This window comes from Centropristis striata, chromosome 4 (assembly GCF_030273125.1).
Source record: "Centropristis striata isolate RG_2023a ecotype Rhode Island chromosome 4, C.striata_1.0, whole genome shotgun sequence".
Taxonomy (NCBI): Eukaryota; Metazoa; Chordata; class Actinopteri; order Perciformes; family Serranidae; genus Centropristis; species Centropristis striata.
This window is the reverse complement of record NC_081520.1, coordinates 29,568,587-29,582,918: the sequence shown is the minus strand read 5'-3', so window position 1 is coordinate 29,582,918 and position 14,332 is coordinate 29,568,587. Positions and strand designations below refer to the sequence as shown.

The 14,332-nt window shown below is 39.7% G+C and overlaps 1 protein-coding gene across 1 annotated transcript; it reads right to left on the bottom strand.

Moving 5' to 3' along the window:
- Positions 1-283: 283 nt before the first annotated feature.
- Positions 284-13,920, bottom strand: sdhdb (succinate dehydrogenase complex, subunit D, integral membrane protein b). Its single transcript, XM_059331264.1, has 4 exons — positions 13,776-13,920; positions 11,811-11,921; positions 10,185-10,335; positions 284-2,174 (listed from the first exon to the last, which is right to left on the bottom strand). Exons 1-4 carry the CDS (start codon positions 13,822-13,824, stop codon positions 2,009-2,011), a joined length of 477 nt encoding a protein of 158 aa, XP_059187247.1. The 5' UTR covers positions 13,825-13,920; the 3' UTR covers positions 284-2,008.
- Between the last annotated feature and the right edge of the window lie 412 nt (positions 13,921-14,332).

The following is a 14,332-nucleotide window of genomic DNA, read 5'->3' as shown; positions in this document are numbered from 1 at the left end:
CCACCTTGAATCTGTGGCTTTTTGTTTTCTGAAACTTCAAAAATAATTGTACTTTTTTGGCGATGTTCCTTTATTTGTATGTGCAGATCATTTATGAAGCTTTTTAAAAAAATAGTTTATAGGCATTTTTATACACCTTTTGTACTCCTGTTATTATATATTGTGCAGATCATTTATGAAGCTTTTAAAAAAAAAATACAGTTTATAGGCATTTTTATACACCTTTTGTACTCCTGTTATTATATATTGTGCAGATCATTTATGAAGCTTTTTTTAAAAAAAAAAAATACAGTTTATAGGTATTTTTATACACCTTTTGTACTCCTATTATATATTGTGTGCACTGTTTGGTCATAAAATGTGAAAATATTAAAACATGTGTAAAGCCAACTTTATTCCATTGAGGCAGGAACATTTTTCTTGCCACAAATCTCATTTTGTGCGTATAATCTGAAAAGACATTTGTTGAACAGAAATTACAAATTGACAATTACTGTAAGAAGCGGACAAACACCAAACTTGTAAGCTGTATAATGTTTACTGTAGGAGCATTGAAACAATAAACTGAATCCAGATCGTACAGCGAGACAAAAATAATTGCTGGCATTAATAGCTTCATGCAAGAGCGTGTGTGTGTACCAAGTATATTGTACACTATGAGTACATTTTCCAAGTTTTATTAGCCAGTCATCTTATCAAACGGGCTTACATTGGTGAAGTAACAGTGCCTGAAATTACATTTTTGCCTTATTTGCCATGAGGTAATAAATTGCCTGAAACTTAATTTTTATATGGCCAAAATAAAAGCAGATTTTTTTTCCAAAAATTTGTCATTTTTCAAATTTGCTGTTTGCTCACTCACACAATGAAAGGAGTTTGTAATTCATACATGAAGTACAACACAACTCAATATGTCAGAGGCGTTAGTATTACGGTCTTGATATTTTATTGGCAGAGGACGGCATTTCGCAGCTGTTAATTTCAGCCCCTGCTGTGGATTAAACACTGCTAGCTTACAAGTTTGTAAACAGCCAGACTTTATTAGCCACTTTGCTGGAGATGCACAGGTAGGTTGAGTATTGGATGGCTTGAACTTATGATGCACTTCAGATCTGGCCTACCTTACCTTTAACAAACCTTCTATAGAGCAGCAGAGCAGATCTTCTGGGTTAAACATGCAAATGCATTCTGCTCTTATAACTCCCCTCAGCCTCTGCTGCTCTCTGCTCACAACACAGCATTAGCATACTTGGCTGACAGGTAGACGTTTCACAATTAAACTGCTGACTTTGAAAGGGCACCATCTCAGTCGAGATACAGTGAAACTCAAGTACACTGAAGCTGAGTGACACGGTGAGGCTGTAGAAACAAAAACATTAAGTGGAACTTGTGAGCCATCTGTACATTGCGGTTAGTGTGGAGGGTCATGTGAACATACAAACACTGCTCACATCTGTTCTGCTGCCCTATTATTCCTGATGGGTTCATCAGAAAAAGATGGTATGTACACATTGTGATCGAAACAAAACACATTTACGAAATTGGCCACAAGAACGACCCCAACATGCAAAAATAAATTATGTCTAACAGCTCTAGTCCCTAAGACTTTATAGAAGTCAGCTGTTTTGTCCTCAGCAAGTATAACGGGTACATGCCAAGACACTGGATATCTCTGATGGGAACAAGTGGACATATTGCTTAGGATCAAAATCTGATTGGTGATGTAGCTTCAATTGAGTTCACATTGAACACAAACAGGAGCTAATCTGCCACATTTCACAAGAGAAAATGGATGCCAAAAGTTGAGAAAGAACTTAATACAGAGACCAAGCCTTCATTGGTTGACATTATTAACAATCACACACTTGTGAATCACTGTAATATGGTCAAAAATGATATATTTATAAGAATTTACATAGAACACCTTGAATTTTTACAATCGGCCATGATGAGAGTGCTCTCATCCCAGCGTCTAGGTCCTCCCGAGCTTCCCAGTCCACAGTTATATTCATTTGCTCCAGAGCAGGGCAATGGCTTTGCAAATGCCCACGTCGTTGTAGTTGAAGTAGCAAAGACCGGCGAAGGTGACCGTGGACAGGAGGAAGAGGCCGGCATTGGCCATCTTGATCTTTGCGTCCCCGTGAACATAGTCTGTAAGCACTTGGCCGATACCCCTACAAGACAAAAACATGCAGAAACAAAAAAAGTTAGTCAGTTTTTAAAAAAAATTATCTAAACGGGTTAATGTTATAACCACCAGCTATAAATGTTTCAGCCTGTTTTTTGAAAAATCATGTTTGTTTGTTGGTTTACAATACCCATAAGCCTCAGCTGTCAAGGGGGCCTTGACCTCAGCACGCTAGATATCTGAATAAAAATGGGTTCTATGGGTCTCCCCTTTACAGACATGTTACATTTGTATGTACAAAGTCTTCCGCTTTCAACTTCTTAACCGCCTTGAGGCTACGAAAGCGCCGGCGTGTTACATCTTTGTGACGTCATGACGTTTAAATTTCCGCAGCGTGTTTCCTGCTGTCAGCTTCCCTTTAAAGTTCTGACTTAAAACTCCATGCCAGGTTGTTTGATGATGAAAGGCCAAGTAAAACCAGAGATAGGGTCGAATATATTTAGTATAATAATATAGAACTAGATGTTATCCTCATTTTACCTCATATGTGATATTTGTAACCAACATTTAAAATTCTTAATTGAAAGTTGAAAGTTGTGTTTTGTGTCACTTTTCAAAATGTTGATCCAGTAAGAAAAGTTAATTATCAGGTCATATAGGTGAGGTTGTGCAAAAACAGACAAAATAGCCCAAAAGTCTGAAGGGTTAATAAAACCCCCAAATATATTCTATTAGAGTGAGACCGGTAAATGTTCCAGGCCTCTCCCGCCCTAACTCAAAAAGCTTAATAGCTTATTGAAGGCATTCAGTTCCAACATTCCTTCGGGCTGTAAAATCCTGTTAGGCACAGACTTTGCTTATCCCCAGAACCAGCAGAGAAGGGGAAGCTTTCCAGCCTTCTCATGCTTCAAGCCATGCCGATGACAACACTAAATGACATCAGAGCAGTCGTTTAACTGGTTTTGGTCAAAGGCGACAGGGCTTGACCTTTTGAGATACGCACCTGCCCTGAGAGCCATTGCTTAAGAAGACTTATCACTACTCATGACCGGGATTTGTGGCCTACACCTGCCATACTGTTCACTCAGGGCTCTAACTGATGGAAGAACACATCGCCGCGACACTAAGCTAAAGCCTCCATCTCAAGTCTGCAAACAAAGCCGGAACTAACCGGTGCTGAATTAACAGCTGCTGACGGCTACGCCGAGATGGCGCAACCCCACCTCACCAACCCCCACCAGAGACCCGTGGTGCAAAGTTTGCCTTTTGTCCCGTGAGGGTCAGTGAACAAGCTAAATCTTTGTACTGGGTAGAGACGTTTGGGAAATGAGTTTGTGGAGGGTTCAAAGAACTTTCACTCATATTCCCAAAATACTCTTGATCTGTTAAATCGCAGTCTTCTGGTGAATGACCACAGAGGAGAGGATGACTGTATTTTGACCTGGATGCTGACAAGTCAATTCAATTCAACTTTATTTATAGAGCGCATTTCATGCACAATGCAGACTCAATGTGCTTCACAATACACATAATTACAGTTTAAAACAACAACAACAAAAAACACAGAAAAATCAAACAAATCGATTACAAATTAATTGAAGAGTGCAGGTAGACAAGCCATGCCATATTCACCACATATACACTTAATTACTCACACATGTGCACCCACTCCCACAACCACACATGCACACAATTCAACCAAATGCTGTAGAGAAAAGATAGGTTTTTAATCTGTTTTTAAAAATGGCTACTGATGTGGCAAGTTTAACTGTGTCAGGCAGGGTGTTCCACTTTCTTGGGGCATAAACACTAAAAGCTGCTTCTCCTTCTTTGGATCTGGTGTGAGGGATGAGTAAGTTGCCACTGCCTGTTGACCGAAGTGTTCTTGCTGGGGTGTAGGTGATGAGCATATCTGTGATGTACTGAGGTGCAAGGCCGTGTTGTGCTTTATAAACCAGGAGCAGTATTTTGAAATCAATTCTTGTTCTAACGGGTAACCAGTGCAAGGACTTAAGAACGGGTGTGATGTGTTGATATTTCTTGGTGCCAGTGAGAATACGTGCAGCTGCATTTTGAATTAGTTGTAACCTTTGAATGCTTGATTTGGAGATTCCAGTGAATAAACTATTACAGTAATCTAGTCTACTTGTTATAAATGCGTGGATTAATTTTTCTGAGTCAGATTTTGACAGAAAGCCTCTCAATTTAGAGATATTTTTGAGATGGTAGTAAGATGATCTGGTGATGTGGTTGATATGACTTCTGAAATTTAAATTGCTGTCGATAATTACACCCAGATTTCTTGCTTCAGTTTTGCTGTCAAGGGAGAGAGAGTTGAGGTGTGCTGCAATTTTCAGTCTATGACCCTGTGCACCAAAGATGAGTATTTCTGTTTTGTCTTTGTTTAGTTGTAAAAAATTGTGTGACATCCATTGATTAATGTCTTTGATACACTGAGTGAGGGATGTTATGGGTGATAGGTCATCAGGGTGTAGTGAAATGTAAAGTTGTGAATCATCTGCATAATTATGATAACTTATTTTATGTTTGCGTATGACATGTGAGAGTGGAAGCATGTAGAGATTAAACAGTAGTGGTCCTAGAATTGACCCTTGTGGTACCCCGCATGTAATGTTCATTTTGTTTGAATGAAATTCACCGATGGAAACGTAAAACTGTCTGTCCTGAACCAGTTCTGAACCAGTTTAGAACTGGGCCTGATAAACCAACCCACCTTTCAAGTCTTTCCAGTAAGATATTGTGGTCAATGGTGTCGAATGCAGAGCTAAGGTCAAGTAGAACAAGAATGGAAATTTTTTTGGAGTCTGTGTTTATATGTAGATCATTTAGGATTTTAATAAGTGCTGTTTCTGTGCTATGGTGGGGACGGAATCCAGACTGATACGTATCTAAGAGGCTATTTGATGCTAGATAATTCTTGAGCTGAATGTAAACTGTTTTTTCAAGTATTTTACTGAGGAATGGTAGGTTGGAGATGGGCCTGTAATTTGCAATGACACTTTGATCCAGATTGTTTTTCTTCAGAAGTGGTTTGATGACAGCTGTTTTTAGTGATGTGGGAAATATACCTGACTGAAGAGACGTGTTAATGATATGTAAAACCTCTGGTGCTAACCAGTTAAAAACATTTTTGAAAAATGCAGTTGGGAGGGGATCCAGGCAGCAGGTGGAGGACCTGAGCTGACCAACAATATCACCCAGTTCTTTCAGATTTAAACAGTTAAAATGAGGCATGACACAGGTGGAGTTTCTGGAGAAAGGGAGGGCAAGTTCAGTTGTAGGTTTTAGGGCAGTAATGTTTTGTCTAATAGTAATGATTTTGTTATTAAAGAAAGAAGCAAATTGATCACATTTTACTGAGGACAATATTTCTGAAGGAATGATGGAAGGTGGGTTAACAAGTCTGTCAACAGTGGAGAAAAGCACTTTATTATTATTAATATTTTCATTGATGATTTTAGAAAAGAATGATTGTCTGGCTTGTTTAATTGCTTTGTTGTATTCATTCAGTTTATCCTTATAGATGTCATTGTGAACGTGAAGTCTTGTTTTTCTACTTTCTCTTTAACTGTCTGATGTCCACTCCATTTCTCCAGGGAGCTTTTTGTTTTTTTACATATTTAGATTTAAGTGGTGCAATTTTGTTGAATACATTCTGTATTTTTGAGTTGAAGTTGTCCACAAGATCCCCAGTTGAAGATGTCATGGACAACGACAACTCATTTATAGTTTTGTGAAAGCTTTCAATTGTATTGTCATTAATTATGCGTCTTTTGAGTAATTGAGAATTTTGACGTTGTACAAGGCAAGCAGAAACATCAAAGTAAATGCAACAGTGATCGGAAAAAGCTATATCTACAACAAGAGGTGTTGTAATGTTGAGTCCTTTTGAGATGACAAGATCCAGAGTATGTCCTTTATTGTGGGTAGTTCCACGGACATGTTGGGAGAGGTCGAATGCCTCCAGCAGACTAACAAAGTTTATGGCATCTGGGTCAGTTTCATTGTCAATGTGAATATTAAAGTCACCAGTTATAATAAGACAGTCATAATCAATTGAAACCTTAGATAATAGCTGGGAGAATTCTTCCAGAAATCCACATTTGGATTTTGGTGGACGGTAAACAGTTATTATTAAGATTGTAGTTTTGCAATGCACTGACAAGGCAAGGTATTCAAATGATATGTAATCACCAAGGTGGACTTCCTTACAGACATAAATGTCTGAGAAGACAGCAGCAATTCCACCACCTCTCCTATCAGTTCTAGTGGTATGGAGGAAATTGAAGTTCGGAGGTGCAGTCTCAATGAGTGTAGTGGCTCCGTTTTTATCCAACCAGGTTTCAGTTAGTAGAGTGAAATCTAGACTGTGGGTACTAATGAGTTCATTTATTAAAAATGATTTATTTGTAAGTGACCTGACATTTAAAAGAGCCATTTTTATTATTTGAGGTGCGTTGCTGTGTGAGGGGCTGACAACTGGAGGGATATGGATTAGATTACTGTGATTCGCTGAGCTGGTGTGATCAGAAGTGCATTTCTTAGGCCTAAGGTTTATAATAACAGGGATAGATGAGACTGTCACTGGACCGCTATAGTGTTTTGAGTGTGGAATCACTGACCGTCAACCAGAGTAAGCCATGCAGGAGTGCAGGGTGAGATCAATGTTCAAGGATAGGAGGCGAGATCCGATGAGATTTGGGTGCAGACGGTCATTTTTGAAGAGGTCAGTTCTGTTGAGAAAGGAGGTGAAGTTGTCCACATATGGGATGTCTCGGCTGCGACAGTATCCTTTAAGCCAGATGTGGAGTTGTCTGAGTCAGCTAAATTTTACATCACCAAAACAGGGGGGAGCAAAGGGGCCAGAAACTACACACTGTTTGTTGGAGTCTAGGATGGTGCTTATGAGGGAGATGTAGTCGTCCTTAAGCTTCTCTGATTGCTGTATTTTGAGGTCGCACGTACCAACGTGAGCAACCACAGTGGAGAATGACGGACGTTGAGAGAGTAGCTGCGGGATGACGTCATTGATGTCCTGGACGAGCGCACCTGGGTGGCAGGAAGTGCTGCATCTGCTAATCTCCACATGTCGGACCATGGAAGTTCCAACAACAAGAACAGAGGAGCGGTCGTCGGGAATATCCTCAGCAGCCTGTTGCTTCCCAGACCCACGGGAAAAAAGAAGCGGCGGTCTGGAGTGGCGCGCACACGCTGACTGAGGCCCCCTCTCGGAGCGGGAGCCGATCGATTTCCTCAAGCTGGAGCGGGCGTTTGTGGAAGTGGAGGCGCTGTGTTCCACGGGGTGCCGAGCTACCCGCGCCGGACCAGAGAGGGACGAGCCCAGACGTCGCGTGGCAGAGGGCTGCTGAAACTCCACCTGGGACACGGGTCTCGTTGCCTCAGGTTTTCGAGACATACGCTGCGGCGCGGGTGTAAACACCGGCATGGAGCTGCGTAACAGGTGTGGAGCCGGAGGAGAGAGTCGGGGCTCCTCTGCAGGGGGAGTAGAGTCATCTTGAAGAGGGGAAAATCTGTTTTCCAAGTGGATGTAATGTTTATGTGCGGGAGAGGAGCGGCGCCCTCGCCTGTGATGACTGGTGATAAGCGACCAGGATTCAGGTGCAGATGGGGTGGAGAAGCCCTGAGCTTTGGGCTTGGCACCTTGGCACATCCAGCGATCGTGGAGGTTGATGCCTGGAGGAGAAGTGGCAGCTGCAGGGGCAGTGGCTTCAGGTCCCGGTGGATCGAAGGTGACCGTGTCCATTAACAGCTCAGCCTCGCGGATCTGATACAGGTTGGAAATGCGTCCTTCAAGCTCGGTGACTTTCTCAGCGAGGTGGGTGCAGCTGTCACAGGATGGTGAGGTGAGTGGAGCCATGATAGCACCCTGTTTGTACCCAGCTTGTCCCAGAGAGCTTGTTTCGGAGGGAAGCGCTCCGGTTTTTGGAGGGAAGTGCTCCGGTTTTGGAGGGAAGCGCTCCGGTTTTGGAGGAAAACTACTCCTGCTTCCTCTTTAGGTGTAAATAGTGTTGTGTTGAGTAAAGTTGAGTAAAGAGTCAGCAAATTGTAGATTAAACTGTTGGCTGTTCGGGATTCGATCGTTCAGCTGCTGCTGCTCTCTGTGCTGCTGCTGCTCTCTGTGCTGCTGCTGCTCTCTGTGCTGCTGCTGCTCTCTCAATAAAGTAATACTGATTGATTGATTTGATTGATGATCCCCACCTCTGACTCCTCAAATTAAGTCAAATTAATACCCCGTTTGCACTGGACTACAACTCCCTGTGGACCTCAAGACCTCATTTTCCTGCCTGTCGCCTTTTCCCAGGATAAGGAAATATACTGGTCATTCTGGAGGCTGTAGTTTGTTGTGATTTTGAGTTGAATTTATACTGAATGGTGTTGGGTGGACAATATAATATTAGAAAACCCTCTCAGCCCCCAAAATAACCAGAAAGATGTTCAACCACATCACTCTAAATCAGTTTCAACAAACACCCAACAACATGATGTTTATGATGGTAGGATATATACCTAATAAAGTGGTGGCCAACTCATATTCATTGTTTTTCCTTATATATGTTTTGTATATACACTGACTGGCAAATTCATAAGGTACACCAGCACAATGTAATACAACAGCTCTGCCATTAATTCTACAGTTACAAGGACAAAAGATCCTTTATTTCAGTAAAAGTATTAATACCACAGTGAGAAATGAATCCACTACAAATGAAAGGCCTGACTTTAGAACTTCAACTTTAAAATGTACTCAAAGTATCAAAAGTAAAAGTACTCGTTATGCAAAATGGCTTCACTCAGATTGTTTTAAAAGCAGCTTTCAGGTTTTTTTGACTGTCAGAAAGGTAATAATTATACTTTATGTTTATTACTGAGGTCACAGTGTACTGGAGTGCATTATATTGACAGGTGTTCCTAATATTCTGGCTCTACCATGTATGTAAATTGGGTGGCCATTATTAGAAACACCTCTTAATAAAATGTTGAAAACTACTGCAAACTACAACCTTTATAATGAATATATAGTTAAATTAATAACTCTCTTATTATTATTGCAAAGGCAGAATTTATGGATGCAGATTTTGTATTAGATCACATTTGGGTATACAAGTTGACCTAATAAAGTGGCCAGTTGGTGTAGAGCTATATACAACAAAAACTAGCCTGCAAAGAGGAATTGGCCTGCAAACCGACCAGAGAAAAAAAGATCTCTGCTGTGTAATTACCAAGTAAACAGGAAGTTATGTTTTTTGTGGGTTAGCTATGGAAAGTATGTGGTGATGCAATATGTTCCACAAAACTAGAGCCCAGACCAATACAGGGCATTTTGAGGCTGACAACAATGCTGATTTTAAGGCAACATTCACTGATTACCAATATAGTAATAAACCAAGAAAACGTCATTGGCCAGATTACGTCGGTTAAAGGTTCTGAATGTCGGTTTCAATTCATTTTCTATTAACAGGGGTTGACTTGCTTAATGCCAGTGGCCATTCAAGGAACTGTGTTTTTTGGCATTTCTGCATAGGCTTCATTTTTCAGCCCCTACTGCAGGGATGGTCAACTGGAGGCCCGGGGGCCACATACGGCCCTCACCCTCACTTGAAGTGGCCCTCAGTACAACTACATGCATTTGAGTATGAAATCAGTTAAAAAATGCACAAAATTACTTCTTGTAATAAATGTTGGTCTGCTATTCTTGCACTTAAATAAAGAGAAATCACAGTAAGTGGTTATTTTTTATTTGCTTCAAACCTTTTGTAATCCTATTTATACTGTTAAACATGCATTTGAGCATGAAATATGTTAAGTTACTGCACTGTAAACATATTTAAAATTGCAGTTTCATCATATCTGGTTAAGTGCACGCTCCTATATGTGGCCCTGTGGTAGTAAACATGAAACACTGTGGCCCCCTGCAGCATTTAAGTTGCCCATACCTGCCCTACTGGTACATACGCATTAACAAAACTTTATTTCTAATGCAACCAGGGCTCAGCTCAGTGGTTGCCAGTCTTACCAGTGTCCATGCAGGGTCAGGGCAGCGGCCAGGGAGTAGTCAATGACAGGACAGGGGTTAAAATAGGCCACGGGTCCCATGGCCAGGAGCAGGATGCTCAGCACTCGCTCTGCTGTCCAGTGCAGGGAGGCGGCTTTGGAGCCAGAGCCCGCTGTAGAGGAGAGAAACAGCAGACTTAATTATATGCATGGTAAAAGTCAAAAGATGGGGTGTCCATAAACAAATAGCTGGACATTTTGTCTAATTTGGACATGACACTCAAGATTTGTAATCTATACACACATTTACAGTTTTACAGTCAAGGTTTCAGAAAATATATGCTTTCTTGTTGAGCGTAGATGTGAAGATCAATACCTCTCATGTCTGTAGTGTAAATATGATGCTAGCCCTATCAGTAGTGAAGCAAGTGAACCAAAAAAACTCACAAAACTGACTTGCAGGTCATGTTTGTAGTAATTTCATCCCTTTCTTGGTTGAAATAAAGTGCTATTCAGTAATCCATGCATGCTGCCTGCAGCTGATTATCTTAGCACAAAGTCTAGAAACAAAGAAACATGAAGCCAGACTCTGACCAACAGTGACAAAGTCCACCTACCAGCACCGTTACAGCTGGTAGAGCTCATATCTCATCAAACAAAGCACAGGTGAAAACACCTGTGTGCTGATAGACTATTCTTAAACAGTTTTTCATATTGAACAGATAAGGAACATTGAAATCTTTTTGTATTAGATACGTCATTTTAACGGCATTATTCTGCACAAAAGACATTCTTTAATTGCTCAAACTTCTAGCCACGACTGTGCTGATTCCATAGAGATGCAGGACTTAGATTGCAGTGAAATACAAGGCTGCAGTGCGTAAAATTTAAAAAGAACAAAAAACACCCTGAAAAACCTCGGGGTTCAGAGGGTTAACAAAACTAATGTCAATCAGTAAAAATAAAGAAGTTAGGCCAACTTTTGGCATTTCACAGAAACACCTGGCTTTCCAGAGAACACCTCAACTCTTGTTATTCTGTATATGACCCAGTAACCTTAATAGTGAGTCATGTGAGTGAAACCATTAAGGAGACCTTACATGAACTTGGCGTCAAAATACTACCACCACTCCAGCATTAAGGGTTCTAAATCTAGACCACAAAACACCTGTCCTACACACCACAAAAGCCGTCAGCCAGCTGCCTTTATGTCAAACCATGCAAACTGAGGGGTACTGACACACTTTACTCTACAGAAATGCAGCTAAACCAAATCAATCACCGTAATCAGGGCAAAAGCTAAAAGCGAGAACTGACAAAGCAGACACCCTTACCTGATTATTGGTTAAATATTGGTTCATTCTCTCCAAACAGAGTATCGTATCGTAACACATAATTTTCACATGGATTGCCCTATGATACTCGGACTGAGCTTTATTTGGTTTAAAAGCAGTGTCTCGCAGTGATAATGGAGTGAAAAGTCGGGATGTAATTTATAATGTTTATTTTATAATGAAAGTCTGACACAGGTGTTGACTTAGGTCGGTGGTCATTTCTGGGGCTGCTGGTTTGTTACATAAGAGGTTTTCCTGCTGTTCTGTATGCTCCCTGTATATGCTACTGCGTACTTCCATTTGTCAACACTGACCGTACAAAGCCTGTGACGCATGAATCCTTGCTGTCAGCTGGTAGGGCTGCTCCTGGTATTTGTGTGGTACAACCAGCGGCCTGGCCAACAAAGTGCTTTGATAGAACAGAGCTGGAGAAAAAAACAGGAAAAAAAACATGTTTCCAAATGGGCATAATGATGAACCACAGGTTGAAGTTTGAAGCACAAAATAAAATATGTTTTTTATAAAGTATGTCATCTTAGCACACCCAGCTCAGCAGAGAGCTGCAGCATTAGTTTATCCATCAATAAGTCATTTGACAGAAAAAATATGCCTTCACTAATTTATTAATTTGTTACTTGAAACTTACTTAATTTCTCATGCAAAAAATGACACAAAATGCTGTTTTCATATGGAGATTTCTGCTTTCTTTCTTTCTTTCTTTGTACTTAAATACCGGACTACTGTGAGAACCGAATTTCCCTTCAGGGATGAATAAAGTAATCTATCTATCTAACTATATTTCCTCTGTTTAATATCATATTTAACTGATTTTCTTTGGGATTTGGACGGACATAAAAAAAAAAACATTTACCGGTAAATAAATTATTTTGAACTTGGAGAAGCTGGGATGGACATTTTTCACAATTTTCTGACATTTCATGACAGCTTTGTTAACTGTCCATATTTCTGTCTTGTAAATATATATTTACCTGAATAATATCAGTCACTCTAGCAACATTAAGACAGATTTGAGCCCCAGAGGACCAAAATAGCATAAATAATTAATAACTGGATTTTTTCAATTAAGTGAAAATGAAATGTAGAAATATAGAGTATGTAGAATAAATAAAAGAACAAATAAATGTAGAAAAATAAACACAAACATAATTTTTTTTTTTATGACTATATTTTGAGGCGAGATATTTATTCAGTTACAACTTTCCCTCAAACATGCACAGTACACTTCAATATATAATATGTTCAATAAATATAAATACAATTTTCCCATGGATAATTACATAATAAACTGACTTTGAGTATCAAAGCGACGATAAACATTGAGTAAAAAAGAAAGGGGAGTTCAACAAAACTGGTTTCCACCATAGACTGTATAATAATAAGGTTTCCACCATAGAATGTATAAAGACACACAGCTGTTTCTATAATTGGAAACAGTAAACCAAACAGTCAAAAGAGGGCGGTGGCGAGTAGTCTTAACCTTACATGCACTTTTGCTGAAAATATTCTATGCTCTTTGGTTTATTTTATGTATGCCGAATTAAAGCCGGAGTCTTGTTATCTCAAAAATAGCTGCTTAAAAGTTTTGCGTGATAAGTAATGGTATCAATGAGTGGGTTAACTTAGAAATTCACAAATTCTGACTAGTGTTTGGCGTACAGTTCTGTGTGTATGGAAGAAGCAGTAACGTCGTGGACTGATGTCATCATAGTGTCAAATTTCAAATCCCCCCTTCAGTTATCCTAACATTAACTTTTATTGAAAATACTCTATGCTCTTTGGTTTATTTTATGTATGCCGAATTAAAAACGGGGCCTTGTTATCTAAAAAAACGTCTTCTTAAAAGTTTTACGTGGCACGTAATGGCGTCAATTAGTGGATTAAATGAATATCTGTGAGACTGTGACCAGTGTTTGGCGTACAGTTCTCCATGTATAGTAGGAGCAGTAACGTCATGGTCTGATGTCGTCATGGTAGCATATTTTAATTCCCCTTCAGTGCACATTAGTATATAACAGATGAAGCTACTAACAAACGTTACACAGTGACAGGGCCCTTTAATAATAATAACCTACACCAAAAGCTTGCATGTTAACTTAAGTCGTGAACTTATTAAGGGTAGGAGCCTCTGACAGTCGTGATTTGTTCGTACACAGCTAAAACTGGGCCCCACGTCTGTTAAAACGCCTGGCTATTCAACTACGACACCAACTGAAGCACATGTGTTCAGAAAAACGCTAAAAACTGACAGAAGTACTCACGTTTGACTCCTCTGCGACACACAGAACTCAACCTGACGATAGCCGCCATGATGATCAGCCAATCAAGGTCACCACAGTTACCCGGATGTGGTTGTTGAGTCGTCAGCAGCACAAAGATGTTGGATGGTGAAAGAGATCACAAAGCCTCGTTTGTTAACACAAATATTTTCACTGGTTTTACTTTGCATTATAAAGACGTCATAGTTGGCTGTTTTGATCACAGAAAGAATGATGATGATGATACATATTTTCTTATAAATTTAATTTTTCTTTTTGCCAAATACCACATACACAATTATAAGTTTTCAAGTAAAAATTATTAAGTTATTTTTGTTGAAGTCAGAGTTTGAACAATATAGCTCAACTCTCTCCTGTCTACAAACAAAAAAGCTGTGAAGACTGCCAACATATGCACTTAATGCGTTTAAAGTCTTTAACACGTAACCTTGCGTCTGTTTGTATTATTTATTGTTTTTGTTTCATTCTTTTCCATTTAATTATTCTTCTGTTTTATTTAAAAAAATATTATTTACTTCTATTTTATTTTTTGCATTGTT